The 18933-nt window shown below is 37.2% G+C and overlaps 1 protein-coding gene across 4 annotated transcripts in view; it reads right to left on the bottom strand.

Moving 5' to 3' along the window:
- Positions 1-18933, bottom strand: part of LOC309978913 (zinc finger X-chromosomal protein-like) — a 61580-nt gene that overhangs the window by 10791 nt on the left and 31856 nt on the right. For 2 of the 4 annotated variants that reach the window (XM_082865589.1, XM_082865587.1), the window contains exons 3-4: positions 9711-9799; positions 4679-5248 (exon numbers count right to left, since the gene is read on the bottom strand). In XM_082865589.1, coding sequence (XP_082721715.1) covers positions 4679-5248; positions 9711-9771 — 631 coding nt within the window. In that variant the 5' untranslated portion in view covers positions 9772-9799. Of the gene's footprint in view, positions 1-4678; positions 5249-9710; positions 10590-10645; positions 12325-18933 lie in introns of those variants that run through there. The other 2 variants (XM_082865590.1, XM_082865588.1) reach the window with 2 other exon arrangements.

The following is an 18933-nucleotide window of genomic DNA, read 5'->3' as shown; positions in this document are numbered from 1 at the left end:
ACTTCTGCAAGTTTCATTTCTCCAATTCTCATTCCACATTCTCTGAACTCACTTCACTTAGGCCTCTGCCAAACTTCACCAAAACTGTTCACTAAAGTCACTCATGACCAATTCTCAGCACTCATTTGACTTGCACTAGCATCTGACACAGATGTTCACTCTCCTCTGTGACTGACTTTCCTTCTTGACTTCTTTGACCTACACTCTTGATTCTTCTGTCACAGCTGCTCCTTTTCCCCTGCCTCTTAAAAACCTCACGCCTTTTCATTCCTGGCCTTCTTTCCTTTATACATAACCAATCCCTCTTTTGGTGATCTCACCCTTACGGTTTAAATTTCATCTATACACTAAGAATTCTCAATCTATATCAATCTATATCATTAACCCAGAACTATCTCCTGAACTCAGTTTAGCACATCCATTTCCTTTTTGATGTCTACCAGAAAACTCAAATGAAGTCTTTCATAAAATGTCATCTTCTCTAGGCATCCTGAGCATAACAACTCACTATCTTCTTTATTGGGCTATTTTAACTTTTTCAAAGCACTTTCTAATACACACGTAATTCACTTATTAATTTTATGCCTGTACACTTCTGCTAGAAGGCATTCCCTGTGAGGGGAAGGAACTTCCATTCATTTTATTCACTAATCCCAAGAGCCTACAACATTGCCTGGCACATCGTAACTATTCAACATCCATTTGCTAAATGTATAAGTGATGGTCTTCAAGTAAATGTCTATTAGCCCAATAAATGTAGATTTTAAAACACCCCTCTTGGAAAAGTATTATAGTTATTAGATGGTTATCGTATTTTAAGGACAGTTATCTACTGTCATCTGTGATGAGAGATAGAAATTAACACACTTATACATCATGCCATCCGAAATACTTTATAGTTAATACTTTGTACATAATTACTTTGTTGCATGATCTTAAAATATACATTTGTTTAGTCTACTTTTATTTTTTACTTTACTGAAGTACAGTTGATTTACAACATTGTGTCAATTTCTGCTGTTCAGCAAAGTGATTCAGTTACACACATAATTTTTATATTCTTTTCTTTTATGGTTTATTATAGGATATTGAATATAGTTCCCTGTTCTACACACACAGTAGGACCTTGTTGTTTATGCATTCTGTATATAACGGTTTGCATCTGCTAACGCCAAACTCCAGTTTTAAATTAACACCAGTTTTTCCCTCCATTCCTGAGATATTTCTACTGATGTATTTCATTTAATTGTTCTATTAATTACTGAATAGCAAACCCCCACCACTCATGAGTCCTAATGTCTGTGAAATCTTGGGTACCTGAGAATGACTTATCTGTCATTTTGTTTTGAAGAACAAGTTGGCTGGGTATAAAATTTTTAAACTATAGTTTCCTCAGAATTTTTAGACCCTGTTGGATTATCATATGGTATTGAGTATTTTGTGGTTTATCCTCTAAAAGTTCACTAACGTAACTACTATTACAACTTGACGGTTTTATCATTCTGTTAATTTCTTTTTACAATGTATTGCCTCATATGATTTCAATGATTCTTTTTTAATATTGAGATAAAATTTATATACCATGACAGTCACCCTTTTATAGTGAGTAGAGTGCACAATTCAGTGGTGTTTAATAAATTCACAGTCGTGCAATTATCATCGCCATCTAATTCCAGAATATTTCTATCGCCCTCAAAAGATAACCTTTGTACTCTTTTACCAACCCATCTTCAACTATCTCACAATTAGATTAGGCGATCACTAATTTACTTTTTGTCCTTATAGATATACCTATTCTAGACATTTCATATACTTATTTCTTGAACTTTCTAAGTTCATCCATGATTTGGACTGTATCAATGCTTCTCTTATTTTTATGGCCAAATAAAATTCCAATGAATGGTGATACCACATTTTTAAAGTCAATTCACCTACTAATGAACATTAGGGTTGTTTACATGTTTTGGCTACTAGCATTAAAAATGCTGCTATAAACATCTGTATCAAAACTATTGTGTGGACATGTTTTAAAATTTCCCGGGTATATGCTTAGCAGTAGAATAGCTGTGTCATACGGTAATTTCATGTTTAACTTTCTGAGGAATTGCCAAATTTTTCTGAAGTGGCTACACCGTTTTCTTTCCCACCAGCAATTTATGAGATGCAAAATCTCCCAATTCGTGCCAATACTTCTTACTTTCCATTTCTTAAAATACCAATCTGAATGTCTGTAGTGGTATCTCACTCTGGTTTTGATTTGTATTCCCCTCATGACTAACAATGTTGAACATCCTTTATATACTTACGCTTTTTCCTTTGAAGAAATGTCTACTCAAGTTCTCTGCCCATTTTTAAAATCACGTTATCTGTCTTTTTATTACTGAGTTGTAAAAGGTTAATATCCTTGATTCTTAGACCGTTACATACAGGCTTTACAAATATTTTCTCCAATTCTGAGATCCCAGTATCATTTGTTGAAGAGACTATTTTTCCTCCCCATTGAACTTTTTTTTTTTTTTCGGCCTCACCACGCAGCTTGTGGGATCTTAGTTCCCCAACCAAGGATCAAACCCTGGCCCTTGGCAGTAAGAGTGCAGAGTCCTAACCAATGGATCCCCAAGGGAGTCCCCCCATTGAACTATCTTGAAACCTTTGTGAAAAATCAGTGTATCAATCAATGGCCAGAGATGTATGGGTTTATGTCTGCACTGTCAATTCTCTTCCATTGATTTATATGTCTATCCTTATACTAATACTGATCAGTCTTGATTACTGCAGGTTTTTTTGTTCATATGGGAAGGTGAATTTCTCCTTCATTTTTAAAACTTTAGCTAGATATAGAATTCTTGGGTGACCGTCTCTGTCCCTTCAACATATTGACTGTATTATCCCATTGCCTTCTAGCCTCCATGTTTACTAATGAGAAAACCACCATTACTCTTTTTGAGGAAAGATCATTTGTATGTGATGAGCCAATTCTGTCTAGTTTTCAAGGTTTACTGTCTTTTAAGTATTTAAAAAGTTCACTGAATTTTTCCGTATTTGGGTTTTATCTCCTTGTTTCTGTCTCCTGTGTCTATCAATTTTCTCCATAATCATGTTTAATTCTATTTTTTTTGCCATTTCACTTTTGCAATATTCTAAAGCCTGATCAAAAGATTCCTGATAATAAATTATTTATTTTTATTCTTATTGTTGCTTTCACAGTGGCTTTTTTTTTTGCCAATTAGTTTACTTTTATTAAAAGAGTAATCCACGTATGTGGTATAAAATTCAAACAGTACATCACTGAAAAGCGAGATAGAATGCCACACAGTTAAATAGAAAGAAAACTTGTTAAGAATCTCTGTGGATAGAGAAGATGAAAAAAGTGCTGTTGCACTGGAGCAGTGGAGGCTGTAGAATGTAGAAAATTATCATTATCATAAAGCTGGGCCACGATGATATACCTGATCACACTGGAGACATATAAATGCCTACTATCTCTGCCCCCAAAATGTGTGCAGTAAATTTTACTGTGCTATGCTCAAAGACACAAAGGAAAAAGACTTATATTCAGAGTCAGTGGGAACAGTCTGAACTCCACCTGTACACTAAAACTTGATTTTAAAGACCCTATCTCTATGAGCTGCTAATTTAAGATAACCAAGTTGTTTAAATCAACAGCTAGATAATGGAACTAGCCAACAAAGTGAAACCCCATTAATGTAAGGAATATATTTAAAAGCCAGAGTCAGAAAGATCAGACACCTATCGAGGCATTCTACTAACAATTATTATGACTATGATATGTGCTATAAGCAAAACTATGTCTAATTATGTGCTGGGTGATTAAAAAAAGTACGCTCAATGAAGAAAGCCAGCATTCCATAAGGAGTAGTGAGCAGAATGTAAAACAATGATATTAAATTTCTAATCAATCTAAAATCTACATAAATTAGTTGTTTACGCTCTTGTACATGACTACTTTATTTCAAGGTGTTATACTAATATAATTCCAAATGCAAAAGTGAATTTATTTTTAAAAATACAATTATTACTCCAAAGGGAAAAGAGACATTGGTGTGGGAAAAAGTAAGTGCAAAAGTGAGTGACTTATAAAGAGAAGATTTTTTTCCAAACTGAAACCCTTTCAAGTTTTGGTGGTAATTCTAATAAGGGAAGTAACAGCCTAATTACATCCTTCACAATTTCATATAGTTCAGTCCTATTCTTTGCAGCCTTTATCTTTCTATTACAACCTTATGTAGAAATAAATAACTCTTTACTTTTGTATCATTTCACTTTCCTTAATTACAGCTTATCTTATAGGAACCACACTAAAACAATATTGCAAATAGGCTTATGAGATTTATCTTAACATTATATAAATTTAAGTCAAGAAAACATCACCCTGGGCTTCCCTGGTGGCGCAGTGGTTGAAAGTCCGCCTGCCGATGCAGGGGACACGGGCTCGCGCCCCGGTCCGGGAGGATCCCACATGCCGCGGAGCAGCTAGGCTCGTGAGCCATGGCCGCTGGGCCTGCGCGTCCGGAGCCTGTGCTCCGCAGCGGGAGGGGCCGCAACAGTGAGAGACCCGCGTACCATAAAAAAAAAAAAAGAAAACATCACCCTAATGTAAGTTAGGAAAGACAGCCTTCAAAAACACCTTGGACAATCACTGTACCCCAACACTTACAGGAAATCATTAGGTAGTCCTCACAGTTGCCTTTGTCATCATCTTGCTGGTCCACAGGGATCCCGTTGGCATCTATGACTGCTTCAGAGGCACAATCTGCTACCAATACTTCTTCTGAAACTACATCAGTTGTCAGAGGATCAGTGATGATTTCTGCTTCAACTACACTATCATGAACGTGTTCAACGTGTCCAATGTCAGACACATGTATGGATTCACTTGTCAAGACGTGTTCTGGCATAGACATTGAGGCTGAAGTAATATCAGAAGCTAAAACATCATCTGGGACTGTGCAATGTGCTAAAGAAACTTCTTCGGTTACATCTGAGGTAATAAGCACTTGCTCTGGAATGATGACATTTTCAGACACATCTGCTTCTTCTAAGATATCTGAGCACTGAACATCCTCAATAACAACATCCTCAATAACATCTTGGATTACAACTGAGTCTGGGTCATCAGGAACAAAGTTATGTACAGTTATATCTGAATCCACAACATCTGAAACAAAAACCGTTTCTTGAACTTCCACAACAATTTGATCACCATCCATGTGTGTAGCATCAGTTCCTTAAAAAAACAAAAATTAAAATGACAAATTTCAGGTAGGCATGAATGGCTATCTTAAATGATGTAAATGTTCTTTAATTTCCACCAGGAGAACAGACTATATCCTTGGCTTTCTCAAACATTAAAATAGCTTTAAGGAATAAAGAGGGAATCTATCTGATTCATATAAGAAACAAAAGATTTTAACACAAGCACAGTTTTATTCAACGCTAACCAATTAACATGTAAAGAAATACTAGAAAAACAAAAAATGCAGCGCAGTCACAAAAGAAAAATATTCATTAAAACAAACAAACATTAAAGTTACCAGGCAACCAAAATAAAATTTTAAGCCATAATTATGAAATTAAGTAACACAAGTTCAGAAAACTAATGAACCATTTTCCCTCCTGTCTGTTCCATTTCTTTTCTTTTCCCCCCCAACTCATTCAACACAGTTTTCTACTTTTAATCATTCATATATATTTCTTTTCTTCCCTTCCTTTAAAAAATTTCATTGTCTCACCCTATTCTGGTATAATATTCCACCATTATTCTTTAATGACTGGAAATTTAGAAATTATCCTCTAAATTTATCCTCTGAATTTGGCATATAAAAGGAGCTGGGCATCAGTGAAAAGTGAGATAGAATGCTACACAGTTAAGGAGAAAGAAAGACAACTTGTTAAGAATCTCTGTGGATAGAGAAGATGAAATAAAGTACAGCTGCACTGGAGCAGTGGAGGTTGAGGTTAGTTGCTGTGCAGCCTGACCGAGTTCACCAGGGTATCTTGCCTCCATCTAGCCTCTTCCCAAGCCCGTACACTCCATCTCCAAGGCAGTTTCCTCAGAATATAAGAAACCCTACTCACTCCATTCTGTAGTTAAGGTGGAGGGGTGAATCAACTGGAGCCCCCTGAGATTAAATGACTTCACCAAGATCACACACAGTTGCTTGCACAGTACATGTACTAAATGAATGCCATGAATGGGAAAAGAAGTAAAATATCCTTACCAAAAACATAAGATAAAATAAAAGAAAACAAATCTGGTATCTTGGCTCTTGGTCCAGTAAAAAGCAATCATGGAAGTCTTAACTACAATTCTACTTGGCTGATTAGTGTCCCTGGTCATGACTCAGAGAAACTGAATTTAAGCAGATGCCTAACCCAATGCCTATGTGTCAATAAGCAGGCCCTCCGAGAAACAAACAGATTCTTCAACAAACAAAAATGATCAACAAGGGCTAAGGAATAATAAAAGCTGCAGGGAGTCTTTAAACCAGTTAATACCCACTTTCATTACACATAGAAACAATAACAAGAAAATGTCTTAATTTCTATAAAACTCCAACATAAAGCTTAGTAATAATTTGTCTTCAATGTCTCTAATAATTCACATCAAGCAATAGATGACTTTAAGCTGCATCTTAAAAACATACCTGTGAAAGCACTTAGTGGCAACAGCACTGATTAAAAGGTCTAAATCACAGAGCACAGTTTAGACACATTCATTTTGTAACCTTGGGCAAGTCATTTAACCTCTGAATTTTGGTTGCCTCATCAGTAAAATGAGGACAGTAATATCTGTCGTGCATACCTCACAGGAGTGTTGTAATGATCAAATGGCAATGTAAGGGAAGTGTTCTGAAAAACTGTAATGAGAGGTTTCATTATTATTAGGACATGTAAAAATGGAGGACCTGGTAAATTAAGTGACTTGTTCATAGACAGACAAACAACATAGTCTAAATAAATAGAGCTAAAATGAAAAAGCCCTTCATTCTACCCCTTGACCCATGCCCAGGCTTGCTTGTGGCTTGTGGCTTTAAGCTAGTAAATCCTATGTGTTTTTCTCCAAGGAACTTACAGTCTCTCTTTCAAGAACATTAATTATACTTCAATATGTTCAAGTGTCCAAAGATGTATTTACCATTATCAAATAGAAATTACCACGAGTCAAGACTATCCCAAATTGTTTAAGAAACACACACACACACACACACACACAGGATTTAGAAAGCATGTTAAAAATCCTCATGTTTCTTGGTAAAATTAATTACTGTTGCTTTAATATATGGCAATATGATCATATAAAATTCAATGAGTAAAATTCTTAAAATTTTAACTTATAAGAATAGCTGTGTAAATCACTTTACAATATTATGTACTTAGAACCATCTGTAAATGTCAATACTTTTTTTCCCACTGTTAAAACTTCATGAATATAATTTTCCTTGAGCAGTTGGAGGAATGAAGCAAGATTCCATCTGCCTGATGCAGAAGGCTCCTTTCAGAAAGCCTTTTGAGAAACAGGGCTGTATAAGTAGGACACTATCAAAACAGAGAATTTCAAGTTTATACTTTATCTCCTGGACATCGAAGAACAGAGAAATGACATCATCCATGTGTTATTTTAGAATGAGTACTCTACTGGTACAGGTAGTGAAAAAAAGAAACTAACTTCAAGGTAAATAATTTAATATAAGTTAAGAATGAGATAATAGTGCCTGGGCTAAGTGGGAGAACCGGCATGAAGAGCAGTGTGGTATACAGCCACCCCAGCCCATTTAGTCCACCCTACCCTCTTTGCAAAATGTCCATGCCACAATGGCTGAAATTGTGAATACATCACATTATGGCTAATGCCATAAATACTTCTCAGATATAATTAAAGTTATGAACCTTAAATAGGGTGATTTTACTAGATAAACATAAACCCTTAAAGCAGAGAAATTTCTTAGGCTGGCATTAGAGAGTTGAAGCAGAACGTTAAGTATGAGAGAGATTCAATGCCCAATTGCTTTGGGTGGGGCAGGATGGGGAGCACATGAAAAGCAAGTGAAGGAACACTAGCTGTGAGGAGCAAAGGCCAGCCAGCAAGGAAATGGGCACCTAAGCCCTACAACTGTTAAGGAAGTGAATTTAGCCAACCACCTGAATTAGCTTGGAATCAGTTTCACCCCAGAAGCTCCAGAAAGGAACAAACACCCTGCTGACACCTTGATTTCAGCCGCATGAAGTCCAAACCAAATAGCATAGCTATGCGGTGACAGACTTCTGATGTATGGAAACCATGAGATGAAGAATTTTACTATGTTATACAGCTACATTTGTTTAATGTTTGGCAGAGCAATAGTAATAGAAATGAATACAGATTTTTGATACCAGAGAGTGGAGTGCTGCTGTACAAATACCTACAAATGTGTAATGGTTTTGATACTCCCTTGAATAGTCCAGTAATGGAAATATGGATGTTAACAACTCATGCTAGTGAGAACTCAGAAGGAAGAAACAACCAAAGCAGAAAAATTTTTAAAGAATTTACAGAATACCTAAGTCACCATGTACAGACAGTTAATACAAATCTAGACTTTAAGGACACTGTTAGTAAAAGCTCAAAAGATAGTGAGAAACATGTTACTCAAAACTGAAGGAAGGAAAAACCTGTTACATTGCAACAAGTAGCTTAGCAAAATTGTATCCTGAGGTTATATGGAAAACGTAACTTGTAACAGTTAACTCAGATATTTAGCTCAGGAGATTTCAGCAGAGTGTTGATGATGTGACCTGGTTTGTTCTTGCCGCTTATGGTAAATTCAAGAAAAGAAGATAAATTGTGGAAGAACCAATAAATAAAATGTAGCAGGACTTAACAACTGGGGAAATTCTCAGCATCAACAGATGACAAAGAAAAAAGGAGTTAAAATTGGGGTGATTTGCTGTCAGGAAAGAACCTTTTAGAGGAAAAGTAGTTTCTGACTACAACTCTTCTATAATCTCAGACAAAGCAAAAGGTCTGAGAATTCAGTCATACAATGTCTTTCTAAGGCTGTAAACAGTGTGCCTCACAGATACCTTAATCAAAGTAGGATGCATCTAAAGAGCTTAGGGCGTTGTCCTGCAACCATCTCAGCAGAAGTCAAAAAGAAGTGGGATTATCTTGGAAGGATATGTAGATGGATTTCTTTTCTAATAAGGTAAATGCCAATGACACAGAAAGGAGATTCACAAAATTCTTTAAAACTTTATACCATCAGAATCAATACTAGTTTGGATTGCTAGCTCCAGAAAAGAATGAAGCCCTGCCAACACTCTGTGAAACTCTACACAAGGACCAAGTTTAGCCACACTGTAGCTGAACTTCTGACCTACAAATCTGTGAGGTAACAAACTGATGTATTTTAGGTCCCTCAATTTGTGGAAATGCATTACAGCAACAAAAGAAAACCAGTAACAGCAGAAATAAACAAGAAACACTTTCAAAGTCAGAACTAATAGGACTTAGTAAACTGAAAAAATTTAGAATAAAGATAACAAGACTTTGATACTGATGGTATTACTGACAAGACTGAGTTGGCAACGAGATTTGGAGAGGAAAACAAGATACCTAAGGATAAATCAATACAGATCTAGCAATACATCCTCTTGGTAACTCCAAATTTGTCAGATGGAAAGTGGAACAACCCAAGAAATAGATATACCTATTCCATCAAAAAATGAGTTTGGCTCTTGTGGCTGTAATTCAAGTTCATCTTCATCCATGGCCTTTGATTCTCATTAGTCACAGCTCCTAAACCGGGAAATAAAGTATATCAAACATTAACTTTTTCGTATCACATACTTAAAACGTCATCATGATATTTACACTTCTGAAATGGTCACATTTCTTGATTTATCAAAACCTATCAAGGTAAAATAAAGTGAACATAATGATTACCAATTATATTTGGGTAGCTGTATCGTAAGAGAAGTTAACTCAAGCATGTTGACAGTGTTTTGGGGTTTTTCTCTTTGTTTTAGTTACATTGTACTCTACAAAAAGTGCAGAAATTTTTTTAAACTGAGGTACAGTTGATGTGCAATTGTTATATAAGTTTCAGTGATTCACAATTTTTGAAGGTTATTCTATTTCTAGTTATTATAAAACACTGGCCATGTTTCCTGTGTAGTACAATATATCCTTGTAACTTATTTATGTTATACATACTACTTTTTAACCTCTTGATTCCCTACCTTATTTTGCTCCTTCCCTCTCCCCTCTGGTAACCACTAGTTTGTTCTCTGTTTTTTTTCTGCTATATTTCAGTAGTTTCTTTTATTAAACTGCATAAATCTTAAGTGTTTAGCTTAATAAATTTGTATTTGTGTAAATTTGTATTAGCATTACTCAGAGTAAGATATAAAACATTTTTTGTACCCCAGAAAACTCCCTCCAGCCTCCTTTCCATAAACAGCCATGACTCTTTAAGGTTCAACTTTAACACATTTTGTGGAATACTGAGGGAATTCCTAAAAGATTTTTATTATATCTTTAAATTTAATATAGTCTACAATCTCCTACCAATAAATTACAAAATGGTAAAAATTCAAAATTCATTACAATGGTAAACCTTCTTAAGATTTCTATATAACTTACAGTGACCTCCCTTAATTGACCATCTAGTTGCAGAAATAATTCTCAAAGTATATGTATATTCTCCAGGCCACGAATAACTTGGTACCAGCTGAAAGGTTAAAAAATAAATTCATCTTTACACAATAAAATCAAAGTCCCATCTATAGGATGTCTGAAACCACAAGCAAGAGTTTCTCTCTCTCTCTCCTGGTGACTGAAACAATAACATAAAAACATGAAACCTGAAGGTAGGTCATCGACAAAATATGGCCTAGGGTAGAAAAAATAGCCAGTTTAAAAAAAAAAGAAAAATTAAAAAACAAAAATACGAAGAACCTAGCACATGCCTAAAAAGCAAGTGAGGAGATAGAGGGAGTAGAAAGGGGAGGTTTATTAGGGGCCATGATTTACTTATGTTGCAAGTACCACAGAAACTTCCTAATTGGTTTTCCTATCGCCACTTTCTCACTTTCTAACTCACCTTCAACAGTGCTATCACATACAGCTTCTTTAATCTCTATCATTTTTGCTGACAACATATAAATTGTTACTATTAAGACTGCAAGTAATGTAGTGCACCAACTATATTTCTCTCTCTTTTGTGACCTTGATCCTGGAGGGACTGCCTACTGACAGCAATAGTCTCCCTGTGAGTGCACCTTTGATATAAAAACCAACCAATCAGAGCCCACACCCCTAACCACCAAATTTACTAAGCCAAGATTCTCCTTACTCTAAAATAACCCAGGGCCACATTCCAAACAACTAGGGACAGTTCCTATAGCCCAGAGGCCACTAACATTGTTCAAACTATCCAATCCTAAACTTAGTATACCTATTCTTCCTTGCCCATTCCTTCCCTATAGAATCCCAATAAAAGCTCTGGACTATGGCATCTCCTCTTCTCCTCTGCTTTCTTACCCTACGTGGTCCTTCATGAACGGTATGCCTCTCTCCTTCTCTTATACATGTGAGTGTAAACTTCTTCCTTTTCTAAAGCATACTTTAAATGATGTAAGACCTCAATTCAAAACATGTTAATGACTCCCTACTGATTCTCCAAATAAAATCTGATCTCCTTGGCTTACAAGCCTCTAAGATCTGGTTCTGACAACCTTTCCATTATTCTCGTAATTTTTCTTCATCTTCCCCTCCTTTCTACCACTACCCCAATCTCTGTTTCTGTCTCTCTCATCAGCCAAACAAAAATATCCAAAGTCTCCATAAGACCCAAACTCTATCCTTGGTTTCAGATTTCTTCTATGTAAATGACCTTTACGTGTTATTCCTGCACTAATTTATCCCCTACATGTCCTTCCTCATGAAGAAAATGCTAAAAACAACTACTTCCTCTGCTGCTGAATTTCCAGAGCACGATTATCCCTTTCTTCTTCTTTTTTTTTTAAGCATATGTCATGGTTATTTATATCTCTTTTTTTAATCTATTTATTTAATCTTTGACTGCACTGAGTCTTCATTGTTGCATGCAGGCTTTCTCTAGTTGCAGTGAGCAGGGGGTACCCTTCATTGCAGTGCACAGGCTTCTCCTGTTGTGGAGCCTGTACAGGCTCTAGGTGCATGGCCTTCAGTAGCTGCAGCATGTGGGTTCAGCAGTTGTGGCTCACGGGCTCTAGAGCACAGGCTCAGTAGTTGTGGTGCACAGGCTTGGTTGCTCCACGGCATGTGAGATCTTCCCCAACCAGGGCTTGAACCCGTGTCCCCTGCATTGGCAGGTGGATTCTTAACCACTGCCCCACCAGGGAAGTCCCTATATCTCTTATTAATGTTTGATATTGACATAGTCTCTAAGGAACTATGCAAGTAAGAATTACTCACTTGTAATTTATACTATAAAAAAATTAATTTCCAACATGCCACCCCTAAGACATCCAATTTATTTTCAAAATATAATGTATTTTATGACATTTATTCAAAATGCTTCAAATAAAAAGGCTATGATAGGTACAGTAATATTTTTTCAACCATAAAAAAATGGAAAAGATAGTTCCTCTAAATAAGTTGTCACTGCTTCCTCTTCCCAAAACTTTCTAGCTTGTACTTCTTTTCCTTTTTTCAATATGTGACTATAAAAGGATAAATGAGAAAATATCTTACGAGCATAATAATAAAAAATAAAATGATATCTTATTTAAGGTATCTTAAAGTTTCCCTACAGAAATCAATCTCATTATCTCTAATAAAAGTTGAACTTAGGGCTTCCCTGGTGACGCAGTGGTTAAGAGTCTGCCTGCTGGTGCAGGGGACGTGGGCTCGTGCCCCGGTCCTGGAGAATCCCGCATGCCACAGAGTGGCTGGGCCCGTGAGCCATGGCCACTGGGCCTGCGCGTCCGGAACCTGTGCTCCGCAAATGGAGAGGCCACAGCGGTGGGAGGCCCGCGTACCGCAAAAAAAAAAAAAAAAAAAAGAAGTTGAACTTGTATTCATCATGGTGCAATAAGAGTTTTCTACTGTCTTCACTCCAAAGAACACTGACTGAGACAATCATCCATGGATAAGTGAGCTTTTGTGGAAGTTCAAGAGTCAGTGGAGAAATTCCAGAACTCCCTTCAGCAAAAAATCTGAAACTGGATGCACTGGAGCCAGTAAGAATGGTTTCACATTACTCACATCCCCCAAGGCAGCACAGCTCAGTGCCAAGAGAGTCCTTCTTGGCCTGTGAATGAGGACCCAGCTACCTCAGTGGTGCAGAATATTGTCAAAGAGATCCACTTTGTTTGCCACATCCAGAATACTGAGGTGTGGCTACAGGACTAGGGGCTGGAGAACAGCTATGAGAACAGTAGCCAGGGTTCTTGCGGGGCGTCAAAGGAACATGATCCTCCTGCTTCACAACTCTATCAGAAAACCCACCCATGAACTGCTGGGGACCCCCTGCTTGTTCCACCCCCATACCTGCCTTACCCATACACACTCCCATCGTATGGCTGGCTCTCTGTTGTGTCTTGTCAACAGTACCAAGAGCAGGTCTGACTCAATGGGATTGCGAGAAACCATACCAATTAGGATATTCAGCACAGCCCTGGATAAAGGAAACCTGAGGCTCTCAGCACCCATGCTGGCTTTGCAAAATAGGAATAAGGCATACAATGTAAGGATTCCCTCAAAAGAGGGAGCAAAAAGGATGGAACAGGCATGTCCATAGAAAAGGTATTAGAAAGCCTCAGAATCCCTCATAGGGATGAAAGAAGGTATTTCTTTGCTGAGGACAGTTAAGACTGGAAAAGTGACTGCTTCTTCTAATGCAAAGAAAATGACACAAGACTTCAAGGAATTTGAAAAACGAAGGACACGCAATACCACCAATGGAACACAGTAACTTTCAAGTAACCAACTCCAAAGACATGGAGATCTTTATGGCAATGTGCCATGAAGAATTCAAAAGTTATTTTATGAAAGCTCAGAAAACTAGAAGAAAACCCAGAGAAACAATTCAAGAAAACAATGAGAGCAATACATCAACAAAATAAGAAGTTCAAAAGCAAGACAGAAAAAAATAAAATAAAAAATAAATTTAAAAAAATTTTAAAAAAAAGCAAGACAGAGATCATAAAACAGAACCAAACAGAAATTCTAAAAGAATACAGTGAAATGAAATGGGAAAAAAGTGAAATAGAGAGCATCAACAAAAAACTGGATAAAGCAGAAGAAAAAATCTTATGACAAGTCCTTTAATATAAACCAATCAGAGGTTAAAAAAAAGAAAAAAGAATGGAAAAGGAAAGAGAGCATACCTTAACTGTGGGATACCATTAAAGAAAACAACCTACATATTACTGACATCCCAGAAAATGACAACAGAGACAAGGGGAAACAATGGCTTTAAGGAAAGAATGTCTTCCCCAAACTGTAGAGGATTTGGATATATCCCCTGAATTTCAACCTAAAAGGATCTTCTCTAAGACACGTAATTAAACTGTCTAGGGACTTCTTAACTGGCAAAGTGGGTTAAGAATCCACCTGCCAATGCAGCGGACACAGGTGCACTCCCTTGTCTGGGAAGATCCCACATGCCAAATAGGTAGCATTTTCCCCCATAGGAAATCCACCTATATCATGATGGTGGTTCCCTTATGAAAGAACGTTTTCCTCTTGCTGCTTTTAAAATTCTCTATTTCTTTTTGATTTTAGACAGTTTATTTTTTTAAATAAATTTATTTATTTTTGGTCATGTTGGGTCTTTGTTGCTGCACGCAGGCTTTCTCTAGTTGAGGTGAGCAGGGGTTACTCTTTGTTGCGGTGCACGGGCTTCTCATTGTGCAGCAGGGACTCTAGGCACAAGGGCTTCAGTAGTTGCAGCATGCGGGCTCAATAGTTGTGGCTCGCAGGCTATGGAGCACAGGCTCAGTAGTCGTGGCACGCAGGCTTAGATGCTCCACGGCATGTGGGATCTTCCTGGATCAGGGCTCGAACCAGTGTCCCCTGAACTGGCAGGCAGATGCTCAACCACTGTGCCACCAGGGAAGCCCCTTTCCTTCATTGCCGAAGGACATACAGGACAATAATAAATTGTTCTATAAATTAAAAGACAAAAAGTATTAGAAACAATGTTAGCTACAATTTGTTGCTAGATATGTAATATGAGAAAGGCAAATTCTGTCAACAGAAACAAAGTGTGAAGGGTTTGGATAGGGTTTTTGTATTCAATCAACATTTTAAGTTGTTATCAGCTTAAAACTGATCATTATGTGCATAAGATAATTTATGGAAACCACAGCAAAAACCTACAGTAGATACACAAAAGATAAAAGAAGAAAAGCAAAGCTTACCACTATGAAAACTAGTCAGTTCCCAAAGGAAAGCAGCAAGAGAAGAAGGAAGGAAAAAAGGAATTCATGTCTGTTTCTAGTCATTCAAGAAACAGTAAGAGAGAATTAGTACATCTCTAAGTATCATTAACCATCCTAAACATAAATGGACAGAATTTTCTAATCAAAAGACAGAGTGTGGCTAGATGGATTTGAAAAAAAAAAGAGACAAGACTCAACTACCAACTATATGTTGCCTAAAGGACACTCACTGCAGCAGTAAGGACAAACACAGGCTCAAAGTGAAGGCATGGATAAAGATAATCCTTTCAAGTGGCAATGAAAAGAGAGCAGCGGTAGCTACAAATATCACACAAAATCAACTGTACATCAAAAATGGTACAGAAGGTTATATACAGATAAAGGATCAATTCATCAAAAGATATATCAAATCAAAAATATGTATGCAACCAACACTGGACCCTACACTGGCCCACTTAAGCATATTAACCAAATAATGGCGAATCTGAAGGGAGAAATAATATTACAACAATAGGAGGAGGCTTCAACAGAGCAACTTTTAACAGACAGATCATCCAAACAGAAAATCTAAAAGGAAACATTAGAATTGAACTATACATTAGACCAAATGGACCTAAAAGACATATATAGAACATTTCATCCAACAGCAACAGAATACCCATTCTTCGCACGTGCACTCAGAATACCCTTCAAGATAGATTATTATATAGGTCATAAGTCTTAAACTTAAGAAGAATGAAATTATCAAGTATCTTTTCCTGCAACAATGGTATGAAATGAGAAATCAGTACCAGGAACAAAGCTGGAAACTAACTGAACAAAAAACTCTGAATTAATTTGTCAAAGAAGAAATCATACAAAAATTTTAAAAATATTCTGAAGCAAAAATGGAAACAAAATGCAAAACGTACCAAAACTTACATGTGGCAAAATGACGATAAACACCTACATGAAGAAAAAAGATCTCAAATAAACAACTTAACATTACCCCTCAAGGAACTATAAAAAGAACAAACTAAGCCCAAAGTTGGCAGAAACAAAGAACAGAGCAGAAATAAATGAAATAGACACCAGAAAACAACAGAAATGATAAACAAACTGAAGAGCTGTTTTTTGTTTGTTTTTTTTTTCGATACGCAGGCCTCTCACTGTTGTGGCCTCTCCTGTTGCGGAGCACAGGCTCTGGACGCGCAGGCTCAGCAGCCATGGCTCACGGGCCCAGCCGCTCTGCGGTGTGTGGGATCTTCCCGGACCAGGGTACGAACCCATGTCCCCTGCATCGACAGGTGGATTCTCAACCACTGCACCACCAGGGAAGCCCCTAAGAGCTGTTTTTTTAATGAGGTAAACAAAACTGACAAACCTTTAGCTAGACTAAAAAACAAAAAGTCAAATAAATAATATCTGAAATGAAAGGAGACATTACCACTGACACTAGAGAAATACAATCTTTAAGAACAACCACATGCCAACAAACTGGATAACCTACAAAAAATGGATATAGTCCTAGAAACATATTTCCTAACAAGACTGAATCAGGAAAAAAATATACAATCTAACAGACCAATAATAAGGAAGGAGACTGAATCAGTAAATAAAACCTCCCAACACAGAAAAGCCAAGGACCAGATGGTTTTGGTAACATTTAAAGAAGGATTAACACTAAGCCAATTCCTTTCAAACACTTCAAGAAGCTGAAGAAAAGGAAACAATACCAAGCTCACTTTATGATATTAAAGCAATACAAGGACAGTCCAAGAAAGGAAAACTACTATCCCTGATGAATATAAACGCAAAACTTCACAATAAAATTGTACTAAACTGAATTCGACAGCACATTAGAAGGATTACCACATTAACAAAATGAAGAATAAAAATCCTATGTAATAAGTCCACAACTAATGTAAGCATCTCCTCTATGATCAGACACAAGAGTGCTCACAATCACCACTCCCATCAACACAGTACTGCAAGTCCTATCTAGACCAATCAGGCAGGGAAAAAGAAAAGGCAATGGAACTAGAAAGGCAAAAAGTAAAGCTGCCTCTTCCTGCAGATGACACATTTGATATACAGAATATCCTAAAGACTCCATCAAAACACAAATTCAGTAAAGTTTCAGGAGTTGGATGAAGTACAATTGAAATTGTCTTCAATTGAAATTGAAGACACAAATAAATGGAACGATATGCTGTGTTCACAGATAAGAAAAATTATTGTAAAATGTCAACACTTCGCAAAGCTATCCATAGTTTCAATGCATTAAAATTCCAATATTATTTTTCACAGCAATGGAAAAAACAATCCTAAAATTCGTGTGAAATCACAAAAGAATCAGGAGTCCAGAAATAAACCTATGTAAATACACTCAATAACTTATAAGGAAGTTAAAAACAGTCAATAGGGAAAGAATGGTCTTTTCAACAGTGTTGAGAAACTTGGATAATCACACACAAATTATGAAACTAGACTTCTATCTTATATACCATTCAAAAAAATTAACTTCAAATGGACTAAGACTTACAACCTGAAACCATAAAACTCCTAGGAAAAGACAGAGAAGAAAAGTTCCTTGACACTGGTCTTTGCAACAATTTTTTGGATATGACACAAAAAGCAATCTGTTAGAGTCATCACTTAGTATCTGTTAAATGGCTAGTCTGAAAGAGATGATTAAGTGTTGGTGAGGACGTGAAGAAAAGGGAATGCTTCCACACTGTGGGTGGGAATGTAAACCGTTGTGGCCACTATGGAAATCAGTATGGAGGTTCCTCAAAAAATTAACAGGACAGCTCCATGGGGACCCCAGTGGGGTCCAAATGCCCGGTGAGCTCAGCATGTGCCCAGAGGGTGCCCAAGGACAGAGACCCAGGCCTGGAGATAGCATGTGCGACTCTGTCTGCAGGCTAGACAGGGTGTGCACCGCAGCTGAGCTCCGCATAGCCATCTGGGAGAAGGGGAGGGGAGAGAAGCCTTTAACACTCTGACATTAAACCAAAGAGGCCTCACTTAGCCAAAGTTACTATTTTACCCTGAAATCGAATGTCCTACAACTGATAAAACAAGGAGTAACCTTAATGGACTGGTGTACTACTCTACTCTACTGCGAGTGTGAGCTTGAGCACCACATTATGTCAATTATATGGATAAGAAAGGAACCATATTTTCAGAAAACAGAAAGTTGGAGACAAGATGGTAAAGTAGAAAGACTTGAACTCACCCCCTCTCACAAAAACACCAAAACCAGGACTAACTGCTGAACAACCATCAATAAAAAAGGCTGGAACCTACCAAAAAAAAAACCTACATCCAAAGACATAAAGACGAAGCCATAATGACATGGGAGGAGGGGTGCATTCACGATAAAATCAAATCCAATACCCGCTAGGTGGGCAACCCACAAACTCCAAACTAATTATATCACAGAGGTTCTCCTTTAGGAGAGTAATGACCCCCACGTCAGGCTCCCCAGCCCAGGGGTCTGGCATTGGAAGGAGGAAC

This window comes from Leucopleurus acutus (assembly GCF_964270905.1).
Source record: "Leucopleurus acutus genome assembly, chromosome: Y".
Classification (NCBI taxonomy): domain Eukaryota; kingdom Metazoa; phylum Chordata; class Mammalia; order Artiodactyla; family Delphinidae; genus Leucopleurus; species Leucopleurus acutus.
The sequence above is the reverse complement of the archived record's forward strand: the minus strand, read 5'-3'. Positions and strand labels throughout refer to the sequence as shown.